General features: G+C 35.8%; 1 protein-coding gene across 1 annotated transcript in view; it reads left to right on the top strand.

Annotated features, from left to right (window-relative positions):
• Positions 1–14166, top strand: part of SCGN (secretagogin, EF-hand calcium binding protein) — a 1236219-nt gene that overhangs the window by 1061348 nt on the left and 160705 nt on the right. The window contains exon 10 of the mRNA XM_044067071.1: positions 2470–2538. Coding sequence (XP_043923006.1) covers positions 2470–2538 — 69 coding nt within the window. The remainder of the gene's footprint in view (positions 1–2469; positions 2539–14166) is intronic.

Below are 14166 nucleotides of genomic sequence, written 5' to 3'. Positions count from 1 at the left end.
ATTGATATACAGTATCAAAAGAATGCAGGGACCATAGTACTAGTAATAGATGAAGCACAAGGCTAGGTTTCATAGTACAAAGATTGTTCGTTTAATCCACTTCAAGGTCATCGGGGAGTTTCTCCCTGTTCCAGCACTCAGTGTGTGCAAGGCATGCCAACACATTCTGAACAAGGTGCCGGACAATTGCAAGACATATGCTTACTCACTATCCCATGGCACTCACACCTACAAACAATTTACCTATGGCACATCACTAGATTGTGGCAAGAAACCACAAGACTCACCAAAAAGTTATGAAGACATGCTAGAACACACATGTGCAAATAATGGAACTGGAGACGTAAGTGTTGTGAGGCAGCAATGGTATCCACTTTGTACTATGGTACCCAAAACAGAGGCCTACACTTTATCATGCAGTGGTATTGCAGATCTCAGAATGTTGATGAGAAACATCACTGGGTTCATCTGGTCAATATTTTACTGTATTAGAACTGGTTATGCCTTTTCCTTTTCTCTTCATTTGTTCAACCTTTGAGAGTGTATATATATATATATATATATATATATATATATATATATATATATATATATAGATATATGGGTCCCTATCAAATGATAGGAAACTCATTTGATGGAAAATAATTTGGCTGAAACCAAAACATAGAAAGCTCAAAACACTGAAAACATATTTGACTGAAACTCAAAACACTGAAAATGCTATATGCCCTTTTTCCCAGGGTACTGTGATCCTGGAGTTAGTATATATAGTTAGGGGGGTGTGGGGAGCACAGCCCCCCACAATGGGGGATGTGGGTGGCGTAGCCCCTCACAATCTTTATACATTTTAAACCCTACACATGGATACTTATAACTACAATGAATAATTGTTTGGAGAAAACAATATTTACATAAACTATGTGGGGGGGCTACGACACCCACACCCCCCATTGTGGGGGGCTGTGCCCCCCACACCTCCTAACTATATATATATACTAACTCCAGGATTGCACTACCGTGGGGAAAATGGCATATAGCATTTTCAGTGTTTTGAGTTTCAGTCAAATGAGTTTTCAGTGTTTTGAGCTTTCTATCTTATGGTGTCAGTGAAATGAGTTTCTATCAAATGAGCTTTCTATCATTTGATACGGACCGATATATATATATATATATATATATAAAGAATGAGAGTGATGCAAAATAGAATTGTTTTAGTGTTGTGCAACATTTGAAGTGGTGGTATTGTGTGTGTGTGTGTGTGTGTGTGTGTGTGTGTGTGTGTGTGTGTGTGTGTGTGTGTGTGTGTGTGATGCTTTAATCACATATTAATCAAATGCCTTATGATTTCTCATAGTATCTCCCCCTACCATAATTAAACCAGTTATATTAATGTTATTGAAATTGTGTACTTTTTCCCATGAGACTCAGTGATTCAGTAAGACAGTGATAGGTTCTGGCTCTTACCCTATCCTGAAATGGAAGCAGGTAATCAGAAAATTAGCAAAATGATTATATTTCTTAGTGTGGGACTATTGTAAAATAGCAACATAGAAAAGCTGTGCAGTTGGGCCAGATATTATGTAGTCAGCAATGTATTTTTTTTCTTTTGAGACTCAGCCCCGATAGTACCAGTTCCTTTACAAGCCCAGGCATGCAATGCTATCATTTTGTATAAGTTGAGAAATGCTCTGGTTTGCCTCCTGCCTAGTAACTGCCTGCTCTTCCCTTCTTTCAACCAAACATACTCAATTACTTGTCATCTAACAAATGATTTGCAATGCACTGGAGAAATGCTCTTATTCTTCTGCATTAGGCGTCGTCACTTTTAATCAATTACACGTCTTTAAGCAGTCTGCTTCTAGTACAAATCAGGATTTGGTGCAGATAAATATTTCCTGTAGCAAAGATTAAGTTCCAATGAAGCTGCATTGAAATTAAATCCAGTAACTCTCTTTACCTGTTTGCATTATCCTAACTATAGTTATCCACCTGTTAGCTGAGCATAAAGTATAACCAGAGTTTCAAATATTCATTGAGTAGAATAAACACAATGGCCAGATTCATAAAGGTTACCGCAAAGTGTACACTATGCGTACATTTTCTGTATACTTTCTGAATACATGATCAGGCCTACCACAATGCTTGTGCTGTCTATTAACTCAGAAAGGCTACACTAAGTGTACATATAGTGTGTACTTTGAGATAACCTTGATGATTCCAGCCTCTTTATTAATACATTTTAATTTTTATACGAAATTTCAGCTCACTTATTTTTGCTTCATGAGAATTTTGATATTTTGTGCACTTGCATTTATTATAAGAGAAACTGAAATCTTGGGCTTGGGATAAAAAACTAATAAAATCCTAATTGCAATAACTATGTAACATGGGAAATTTATATAATACAGTGCTTCACCACACCAGTGATATCTGGTCATGCCATAATTAAAGGTATCTTTTTCTTTGCAGAGTAAAACTGGAGCTCTTGAAGGTCCTGAAGTGGATGGTTTTGTAAAAGATATGATGGAGCTAGTAAAGGTATGGTAAATAAAATAGTTTTCAGATAGTAGATAAGACAGATTTTACTGGCTAATATGTCCTGTTATCCCAGAATATCTCTTGCTCTTAACAACACATCTTGCTGCCTAATCTGTGTTTAGAAACTATTGTTTGTTTCAGAAATGTTGCATGCTTGCTGAGTTCTTGCTAATTTATACAGTCTTTAAAAAAATGAACATATTGCTATGAGAATTATTATTGCAATAACCCATGGCTGGGTGTGGGTAATACTGGATTTACCCACGGTTGATGTGGTTTCATCATGACGACAAATCCTGAGTGATCAAACAAAGCCAACCATGAGTAAATCCTGCATTGCCCACACCCCAGCCATGCATTATTGCTATTATACAATGGCATTATTTAAGAAAAAAGTAGTTATTTTTCTTAAATAATGTCTTGCATAAGGGAGTTGTGCTGCTGTTTTTCCCCAGTATCCTGGGGCTTTCCTGATGTACTGTGCATGCGTATGGGACTTTCATTCCCATGGTTACCCAGTACATCAGTGCTGTGCAAAGGAAACCAGAAACAGGGTCATGTAGTGATGGACTCTCCCAAAATACCAATGAGGAATTCACTTAAAAATACACAGGACCCAAGCACACATACGTCCAATGCTTGTAAAGCTCCAATAAAATATTCACTTAAAATGAACAGTTTTAAATGATCAGTTGTTTCTTCCAATAACACTGTGAAAACAGAGTAGCAGGGAGCCATGAAATAAATAAATAAAAATAGCATTTAACGTACTGTACTTAAAAACTTGACACTGCACTCGATTCGAAATAAAAAAAAAATCATATTAATACAATGATTAAGTACTCTTGCCCCTGAACATTGGGACTTCTTCAGAAGAAGTTTGTTTTGATTTATTTATTTCCTGGCTCCCTGGTGTTTTTCATACCTACCCTCCAAAGAAGATAGTTACCTTCTGAGTGCCCCTTTGGTATTAGAGTGGAATTGAAATTAAAAGCACAAAAAGCCACAGTAGGATTGCTACATTTTCATGTGTTAATAGTAGGACATTTTTAGTAAAAATATGAGATCTTGTAGGGCATACATACCCACATCCACATTTTATACAATATTAAAGCATTTTAGATGCAAAATAAATATTTTTGCAACTATTACTGGATTTTTTTTGTCCTAAATGTTAGGAATTGTGTAATTTTTCATGTTTTTTTCATAGGTCATAACTGCTCAAAAAGGGACTGTCCTGGAAATAAAAACCTAAGCCACAGGCATTCATTGTAGAGCCAAGAGCGCCAGGATAAAAACTACATAGATAGTCGGAGTACATGCAGACTCCACACAGAAAGAATCACAGCTAAAAACTCAACCAATAAACCAAGTGTTCTGAGACAGCAATGCTACTAGTTGCAGCACTGCGCCAGTGATCAGTTGCTATCACACATATCTTGCTGAAGCAAACACGGAGTTAGTTATTATGGACAATGCTGATGTTTGTGATGAAAAGTGAAAAAATATGGCCAACTTGCTACTTTTAGATTCACTGCAATCCCTCCATTATACACAAATTCATTTTCATCACAGACAGCCTCCCAAAATATCAGTTACATCTACTTTATTGATTGTACTCACTTCCTATGCCTGGTAGTGTTAAAAATAGGCATAGAAAAGTATGCCAGCCAACTTCACACAATTGCACACTAGCCCTGCAAACCAGTTATAACGATTGCTTAACCTGAACAAACGACAGCAGGTTCAGTCTCATATGTTTACCAACAGCCAAGAGAAATCTAAAAAAATAGTGAGGGTCAAAGGACCAAAATCGGGGTCTGATATTGCCCTTAAATAATTAGAAAGTTGCTAGAATAACAGGCTTTACATTATCATGCATTTTATGAGGGCTACATGGTCTAGCTTAAACGTTTGTCATTATTTAGTAACTGTACACAAATGTTACAAGGAGCAAATCAAAATATTTGGAAAAATCGGACATTATGCAGAATTAGGGACAGATGGAAGTGTCTAACACATACATATATTACACACACACACACATACACACACACACACACACACACACACACACACACACACACACACACACACACACACACACACACACACACACGGTTGTGAGCATACATTATAGCTACTTGCTTGGCTGGGACTGTTCAGCCCAGAACTTGGATTGAGATGAAATGAATGAATGCATACATACATAAATAACTGCTGCAAATTTACATATAATCTCAGCTCACTGCTGCCATAATACAGTGCCCAATCTACTGTAAGCCCACATAAATCTCAAGTTCTTAGCTCAAGAATAAAACAGAAAGCAAAAAAAAAAAATAATGGGAGACCAAGGACCAACATTAGGGACAGCTATTTCCATCATATACCTATAAATCTGTCAGATAACAGCTTTGCATTAGAATGCTTTTTTTTCTAAATGCCATTAAGCATGAAACTCAAATGTCTGTCATTAATGCCATTATTTAGTAACTGCAATTCTCATTGCTTTGACAGAAGGAACATATACATTATGAGGAGCAGACCAAAGTATGAAGTCAAATCTCTGAGGCCTTCTGTTAAATCAGAGACAGATGAGGTTATATGCTTGTGACAAAGGAAGATACTACCAACACACCTATCTGGAATTTTGTAAAGAATTATATGTCATTTGTGAATATCAACATGATTTATATAAGATGCTTGTGTTATAACTGTATTAGAACTGTATGTCATATGTATATCAGACTGCTCTCTACAGTTGTTTGTGTTGAGAAGGTATTTTGTAGTGTGCTTGAGCTTGAAATGCATGGAAGAGAACAGAAATGTACATGTACTATTTTAACTGTTTAAATGTATATGTTAACAGAGAAAACTGGAGGGTGACTTCAGTCCAGCAAACTTCGTAAAACTACCTGAAATTTAATTACTTTATGACTAGGCCATAACAATGGTACCTTTCAGTTTTCAATGGAAAAGAGACTCAATGTCTGTACTTTTGAGCTTTCTGTATTGTCTTTAGGGTGGACTAAATACTAGTCTTGAAATGTGGAGTAATGTAATTGTTTTATGACTTCTAGCATCTGCCAAAGATCTGAGGTCTATGTATTTTTACAGGTAGATGGTAATTACTGATAGCTTCTAGCAGTGGAGATTTCATCTGAGAACTAGAGTTAGATGACAAGACATTATGTCATTCTGCAAGCTATCACAGCAGTAATATTTGAGATATTAATCTGAGAAGTCTCTTAGAGAGACAGAGCATTCTGTATTCGGTCTTGGATCTGACAAGAACCATTCACCACATCTGCCTTGCTCTAATGAAGTAAGTTTCTAGGGTATACTAACTCTCTTAGATACTGTCAGGAATATAGCAAAGCTTAGTTTAGATATTTTTCTTTATTTATTTGCGACTGGCCTGCAATGTTTTAAATATTTCCTGTGATTTTGAACTCTGATGTCACTGTGAATATATATTTAGCATTGTTTTATTCTTTTACTATTTATTAAATATATTTAAACCTTTCATTGTGGCTGATATGTGCATAGATATTTACGTTTTGAGATTACTTGCATATTTATTTGGTGACACTGTGTTTGGGCCACTCCTGATAGCCTTGCTCTTGGTCAAACTACTATTTGTATTAATATTAATAAGAAAAAATGAGCACTGCCAAACCAGTAAAGTTAAACAAAGGTGCCCGATGAGATAAAGAACTCGACTCCAACTCCAATTGCCAAGCGGTTTATTGATCCAGACAAAATACCAAAGCAGTTGAACACAAATACTAGAATAAACGCTCTTTCCACTACCATGCGTTTTCGTCCATACACCAATCAGGACTTCATCAGATACAATAAAACACAATTAAAAAAACCTTAAATACTTTCTCATTTAAAAAGTAACCTATCAGATTCTGTGCATTTCATAACATCGAATCAAATTACTACATTCACATGACATGTGAAATTTCAATATAAAATATATCAAATACTTGAATTCATTCGACTAATAAGCATAATAAACAGTTTGTTTGAAATATTTGATTCTGCTGAATATAATAATTATTTATAACAATTTAAAATACATGTTTGTACATTTTAAAAAAGAAATTTCACTGGTTGAAATTCAACTGGTCTTAATCTAGGAGACATAGTAAAATGTGTTTGTTACTGCCATCCAGTGGCTTAGTTGAAAATTGTCAGGGATTCAAATCTCTGCTGCTCTTATTTTTAATATTGGGGTCAGGGAGATGTGCTCATTTAATCCTGGTAATCTTGTGGCCTCTAAACTGATCTGCCACCATAGTTCTCTATAACACAACCATTCTTCCCATAAACCCCCTCTCAATTCCTTCTTGACATGCTCTAGTACAAAAAAATGAAATTTTCCACTTTCACATTGCTTGAGGTGTTTATATAGTGCATTGGTCTCTATACACTTCGATATTTCGTATACATGTTCATATATCCTCCTCTTGAGAATTTGTTCGGTTTTACCTATGTAAAATGAACTGCATTTTAAGCATTGGGCTAGATATATCACCCCTCTAGTTTGACAACTGTAATAATCATTACTCTTAATTTTTGTATTTCTACTAGGGATGTTAACCTCCTCACTGTCCATCATAAATTCACATTGGTTACAGTGACCGCATTTAAAACTTCCTTTCTTCCTACATCCATCTATTGTTAACCTACCTTTCCTGTTTTTGTTTTTGTTGGAATGAGATTCTAGGATTCTTTTGATGTTCCATGAGTTTCTATAAACCACTTTAGGGATAGATTTACTGATGTTTTCTATATCTGTTAATGTCGAAAATCTAACCCATTCTTTCTGAAATATTTTTGTCATTTTGATATTTGACATATTATATTCCATAATTAGCGATTTTTCATAAGTATCTCTATTTTCAATTTCTTTCTGCATAATTTGTGGTTCATTTTCTACTATTTGTTTCCCTTTTATAGGTTCAAACTTAGATGTCCTACCATGTTCAACCTCACTTCTGATCTTTTTAACAAATTCTTTGGGATACCCTTTTTCCCCAAACATTTTCTCCAGTAAAATACACTCATCCTTAAAATCTTTATCAAGGCTAGTCATTCGACTCCCCCTCACAAATTGTCCTTTGACAATGTTCTTTTTACAGTGAGGGGGATGTGCACTAGTAAAATGGAGAAAAGAGTTACAAAAGGATTCCTTCCTGTAAATTTTGGTTTCGAAGTCAACTTCTGTTCTATAGACCTCTATATCCAAATACTGCAACCTTTCCCTGGAAGTAGTGTAAGTAAATTTCAAAAAGTTGGTAGTATTATTTAGATATTCCATAAATGTTTGAAATCTATCCATGCCACCTGTCCAGAAAATCACTATGTCGTCCAAGAAACGACGATACAGCGACCAACATTCTTTGTATTCAGATGTTAATACATAATCCTCTTCCCATTTTGCCAACACAATGTTGGCGTATGTGGGTGCACAGGCAGCCCCCATAGCGATACCTTGGGATTGTTGGTAATATTCCCCATTAAACATAAAAAAATTATATTTTAGGACCATATCTACCAAATTGACTACCATACTTTTCTCCATGAGTGTTAATTTCTTATCTCTATACACCATTTCTTCAAACATAGTCATACCTTCGGTATGAGGGATGCACGTAAATAGATCAACAATATCTATAGTGATAAAAATCAATTCATCACACATCAAGTCTGAGGTTAAGCTTCTCAGTAAATCCCACGAATCCCTTAGAATTTGTTTATTTTCTCTACAAATATGTTTCACCTTATTATCCACAAATTTCGCTAATGGAATGGTCTTAGAACCGTCAGCTGAAACAATGGGTCTCAGTGGCGGATCTTCCATGTTTTTGTGGATTTTAGGTATTCCAAAAATAACAGGTATTCTTGGTTTAAGTACCTGTAGAAATTCTAATGTCTTTTTATCTAACTTTCCTTCCAAAAACATGTCATTTAATACGCAGTCAATCCTGTAATATGCTACATTTATTTCATTTCTTGAAACAGTGGTATATCTATTTGTATCCGCAAGCATGTTGTTCATTTTACCCTCATATATTATGTTGTCCATTATTACTGCTCCCCCTCCCTTGTCAGGCTTCATAATTCTTAATTCACTGTTAACTTTAAGGTCATTTAATGTTAAATATTCTTCCTTAGAAAGATTGAAGTCAGTCAATTTCTCTTCATATACTTGCCTGATTTCTTTTTCTAACATACCTTCTAGGTTCCTGACTTGTGGGTGCAGTGGTGGATTGTAGGTACTCTTACGTACCAAACATGAATTCTGTGGAGGTATATAATTTTCTCTACTTTGCGAAAACAAAATTTCTAAATTCACTTTTCTGAAAAATAATTTCATGTCAATAATGGATTTGACCATATCACCTTTTACATATGGGATGAATTTGAACCCTTTGCTGAGTAGGGAAAAATGTTATTCATGAATTTCAATGTTACTAAAGTTATATATGGAAAAATTACCTAAACTATGTTTAATTCCACTAGTATGAATGTGGGTAGATGTTTCTTCTAGTATAGGGGTTGGGTGTATCAGTTCCAATACCTCCCTCTCCCCCTTCTCCCCCCACTCATCTGAAAATTCCGATTCCTATTTGAATTCCTATTTCCATTATTACCTTCATTCTCTAGTGGTGGAAATGCATAATCATAGTCCATACCCATCCAATGTCTTTCTTCCACAAAACCTATGTCTCTGTCATCCTTTCCATTAGAGAAATGGTCAGATTTATTAAGGGGTGGTTTTGGGTAATGGCTGTTAGTCCGATATTCTTCTACATCTCTCTTAAGTTTGTTTATTTTCCTTTTCACAATATCTTCACATTTGAAATCTATGTCTTCTTTAAGTTGTACATATTTGTTTCTCTCTTCCCTAATTTCAAAAATAACATCCTCCTTAATACAAGCATCCAATCTATCTATCTCTATTTTTAAAGTCTCCTGTATTCTGTTGTTTTCTTTGACCAGTAACTTTAGAATTTCCAAACCACACTGATTAAAAACTTGCAACAATTCATTATGAAAATTTGACCTAATCAAAACATTGTTTGGATACTTCCAAACTCTGAGTCCCTTTGGGACTACTTTTCTGTTTATGCACTCTATCAAATATTCATTTTCTATAGCCAAACTTTTAAATTTAAACATTAGCTTAGATAGCTTATCTATTTTGGTAGAATAAGTACAGCCATCATCAACACTGTGATTGTTAATAATATCAAACTTTATATGAAATGGTTTGTTAAGCCAGTCTTTTGTTTCTTTGTTTGCCCAAGATTTATATAAAGTGTTGTTAACAGTACCTTCACGTGTTTTGGCTGTGTCTGTCCTTGTTAAATCTTTTCCGTTAATGGTAGTAGTAAAAAAATCTCTTTCCGTTGTTCCATCATCAGCTTCTTTTTCTGCCAAAATTTCCGGTGTGAGAGCCGGATTAAAACCATCACCTTTCGGTTCATTCCTTGTAAAGTCGCGTTGTAATATTAATATTACATAGTAAGATTGGACACCCTTTGTTAAGGACCTTGTAGCTGATAAGGGGTTCTGGTGGTAGTGTGATAAATATCTTATAGTCTGGGAATAAGGGGGCATAGCTAGTAAACCTGTGTCAGCCTTTCCTGTGTGTGTGTGTGTGTGTGTGTGTGTGTGTGTGTGTGTGTGTGTGTGTGTGTGTGTGTGTGTGTGTGTGTGTGTGTGTGTGTGTGTGTGTGTGTGTGTGTAAAATAAATCTCCAAGAGTGTGTGTGTCAGCTACTTGGGCAGGGGCAAGAAGCACTGGTTGGACAGAGAGAGTGTTGGAGGACTTGGTTTGGAACCCTGGCTAAGGACTCAACTCTATAGCTCTGCCAGTGGGGAGTCTTACTGGGGATCTGGAGAAAGAGAGAGAAACCAGCCCCAGACTAACTGCGGTCTCTGTGTGCTCTTAAGGGAAATTGCACTTGATGCAGAGAGCTGCATCTGGAAATACTGTGTGTGTACTTGTCATCCTCCCAGTGAATGTTCCCCATTGGTGCCAGTGGTGAGGACTGAGGCTCCTTGATTACTGGTCCAGTGGTAGGTCATCACAATATCAAGCACACATATACACATGCACGTTATCATCAATTACAGCCACTGACTGTGACTGGCTGCACACCTCAGAAATGTGATTGTTTTCAAATGAATGAACAAATGCATAAATAACTGCCATGTGAATTTATCTGATGAGCTCACTGCTGTCAGAATGCAGTGTAAAAACCGTGTTAACAACCCCCAAAGCTTTTAACCTCTTAGTTCAAGACTCAAAGAGAAAAACATAATGGGACACAAAGGACCAAAATTAGGGAGACATGATGATTGCTTTCCCCATAAGGGATTGATATCAGAGTATAGATAAAGAGAAAGAGATAGGAGAACCCTAAACAAAAGACCTGCACTGGATGAGGTTTTAACTAGATCTAGAACAGAACCTGCTTTTAAAAAGTGATAACTAGTAGGATATATAAAATATTGCAAAATAGCTATAGCAAGCAGTCAGAAGAGGTCAGAAATGATTGAGAAGAGAGATTAGATATGCAATTCACAGAGAAATAATGAGATGACATATGTAAGGCTCCCAAATATGCAACAAAGTCTAGAAGATTTAGGATTTTGTTTGCATATATACTTTAATGCTCCAAGCAGATTCCAATGAATTTTCCTCATGTAGATGGCAAAAGATGGAGGTGTGGTGAGGAAGACAGAGATAGCTGAGGACATATGTTTTGGGAGTGTAATGAGTTGGCAGACTTTAAAACTTCCCTTATAGAGTACTCTGTCAGGAATACTGGGTGAGCAAATGAGTGTAACTAAGGAAATGAATATTTTTCAGCTGGGATACAGGATATTAATTGCCTAGACATAGTGAGGCCTTGTTGATTTTAATTTTGGTGGCTGCCATAAAAGCAAGTACTAGAAAATGGAAATTAAAGTCTAAACCAACCATACCTGAAGTAGTGAATATTGTAACAGATATAAGAGAACAGGAAGTAGGATCTTGGAAAAGGGTAGGAGAAAATTACATAGAAAGAAGTGGAAACTGCGGGAACAATGCATGCAGAGAAAATGTTTTGGAGAAGGAATGAAGTTTAAGAAAAGGCAGGAACTGAATAATTTATGTAATGTAATGATTATAGGATATATAAAATACATGTGATGTATATTGTTTGTAAAGGTGAACTTAATAATGAATTTCAAAGGTGAACTTGTTAATATAGTTTAATTACTTTTATATAAATGTAAGTCTGACTATGTCACAAGTGATAATTCAGTAAAGGTATTTAAAAATAGGAAGAAATGTTGCCCTTATGCAATTAGATAGTTGTCAGAATAACAGGCTTTACATTAGCATGTTTTTTCTGAATGGTATCAAATCTGATACTGAAATGTCTGTCACTTTTAGTCACTTCATTTTACATTGTTTTACCTGAAAAAAAGAAAGGAACACACCAGCATATGCAAATTAAAGGACAACTCAAAGCATGAATACCATCACAGATATACATATGCACACATACTCACAAAGGAAAAAATAACCTTTCTAGTTTCTGAATAAGTCGCATACACAGAAACTTGTTACCATACTCAATGGTCAAATACTTTATTCTATCACTTTCAGTCAGCTGAATCAGTCACCTGAGGCAGCCTTAGCCAATAAAAACAATTTCTCACTGCTTGATACAGCAGCCGGGGAGCCCATTATTAGTCAAGTTTTTTACTGTCTGCATACTTGCCTAGATTACAGCTCAACTTGCAAAGTAAGACAATTTCTGTTTTCTTTTCTTCTTTTCTTTGTTTTGAACTTGGAAGTGTTCGGAATTCTGCACATGCACATGCACATTAGCATGTGAGGAGTTCCAAGGTTTGTTAAGGAGACAAAGGTAAATTAATTAAAAAGAAGAATGATAGCAATTTTAATATGTAAAATAAAAACAAAAATTCAATGTATTTGTTTTCTCCCCACTGGGGTCTGCAGCCCAGTAACCAGTACCATGAGTCACCACTGCAGCTAGGCTTTCCTCAGAAGGTACATGGGGCTTCTTAGGTATACTAATGTGCAATGGATAAATAGGAAGAAATATGGGAGTAAAGCTTGAGCTGAATTTGATAGATGTATGTCTTCAGGGGATGAGTACGCAGTGTCTTTTGGATTAACGTAGAGCATTGTTGGGTATTACTTTGTGGGTGCCTGACACATCTGAAAAAACATTGTGATTACCCTTCACATGAGTGGCAATCCTCAGTTCATATTTGCTTTTGGAAGATTTGATTTTATTACACAGTTCTTTGTTGATCTTTTTGATTTCTTCTTTGACAGATAGGGTGTTAATTCTCCTCTTATGAGCTTTGAGTTTCTTCCTCTTTTGTATAGTTTGATACTACTAGAGTTCCACCAAATGAGCCTGTTCTTAAATCTGATACTGAAGCTTCAGTGCAAGCCTGGAAGAGGGCATAGAACATATTCATGAATAAGGCCATGTATGATGTTGGGTCATTAGACTGAGGTGGGTGCTGGAATTTTGTCAAGTCATCAGTTAGTTGGAGTCTGTTTACCTTGGAATAGTTTCTGAAGGTGGAGGGGCTATAAGGTAATCTTACACTTAAAGGAAAACTCCACCCTACAACTAAAAAAACTTTTTTTAACACTATATTTTTTTCCTGATCTATTTTAACACCACAAAAATCACTAAGTGCTTTATTTGTAATGTTAGCCTGTTTTCCACAACATGGCTACCAATGGGGCTTGATGTATCAATGTGATCTTGTACTCCCTCAAGCCTTTCTCTTTCCCATAATGCTTTGTATGACTCATGCCAGACATAAGGAAGTAACTCTGAATTCCCATGCCACTGACATATAATGGGATTGGGGAGGGTCACTGTTATTTTCTTTACCTTCTGTAAAAGGACTGCTTCTTTTCTGTCTCTAATCACCCTCATTTATGTTTGGTTCAGACCTTGTTTTATACTGTACTAAGAAGTTATCCAGCCACTGCCAGAAAAGTAACTAAATTGCAGGCCTTTGTTAAGGGTCTTCTTCTATATGCAGTAGTATGTTGGAGCATTTTACTTGCAGATGATAGGTTATGTGATATTTTAACATCCAGATGCCTCTACTCATTTAGAAGAGGCAGAATATTGGGTGATTTTTTTAATCATTATAAGAACAAAACCCATTGTAGTATTTACATCAAACTATGATGGATGGAGGGATGTTAGTGAGCTATGTTTCTTGTGGTCATTGCACCTTTTGTAGATATGTGTTGAAGAGTAAAGAATTTACCAGCAGGAATACTTCCAAGGTTTACGATATTCTCATATTTGGGAATTGTAGCACAGATTGGGTCATTTACTTGGCTACATGTACATGTTCTGCTTTCTATGTGGGACAAACATCATGTCTGTTTAGAATGTGGATTTCAGAGCACTTAAGTAATATCAGAAATAAGTGAATATCAAATGCACTCTATAAACATAATATAAAACATACTACTGCACAATTCATTTTTGTTATTATTGATAAAATTATAGGTAATAAAAATCATAAAGTGGGTTGGCATGATATA

Source organism: Protopterus annectens, chromosome 3.part1 (genome assembly GCF_019279795.1).
Source record: "Protopterus annectens isolate FY-2018-M chromosome 3.part1, PAN1.0, whole genome shotgun sequence".
NCBI classification, from domain to species: Eukaryota; Metazoa; Chordata; order Ceratodontiformes; family Protopteridae; genus Protopterus; species Protopterus annectens.
The sequence above is the reverse complement of the archived record's forward strand: the minus strand, read 5'-3'. Positions and strand labels throughout refer to the sequence as shown.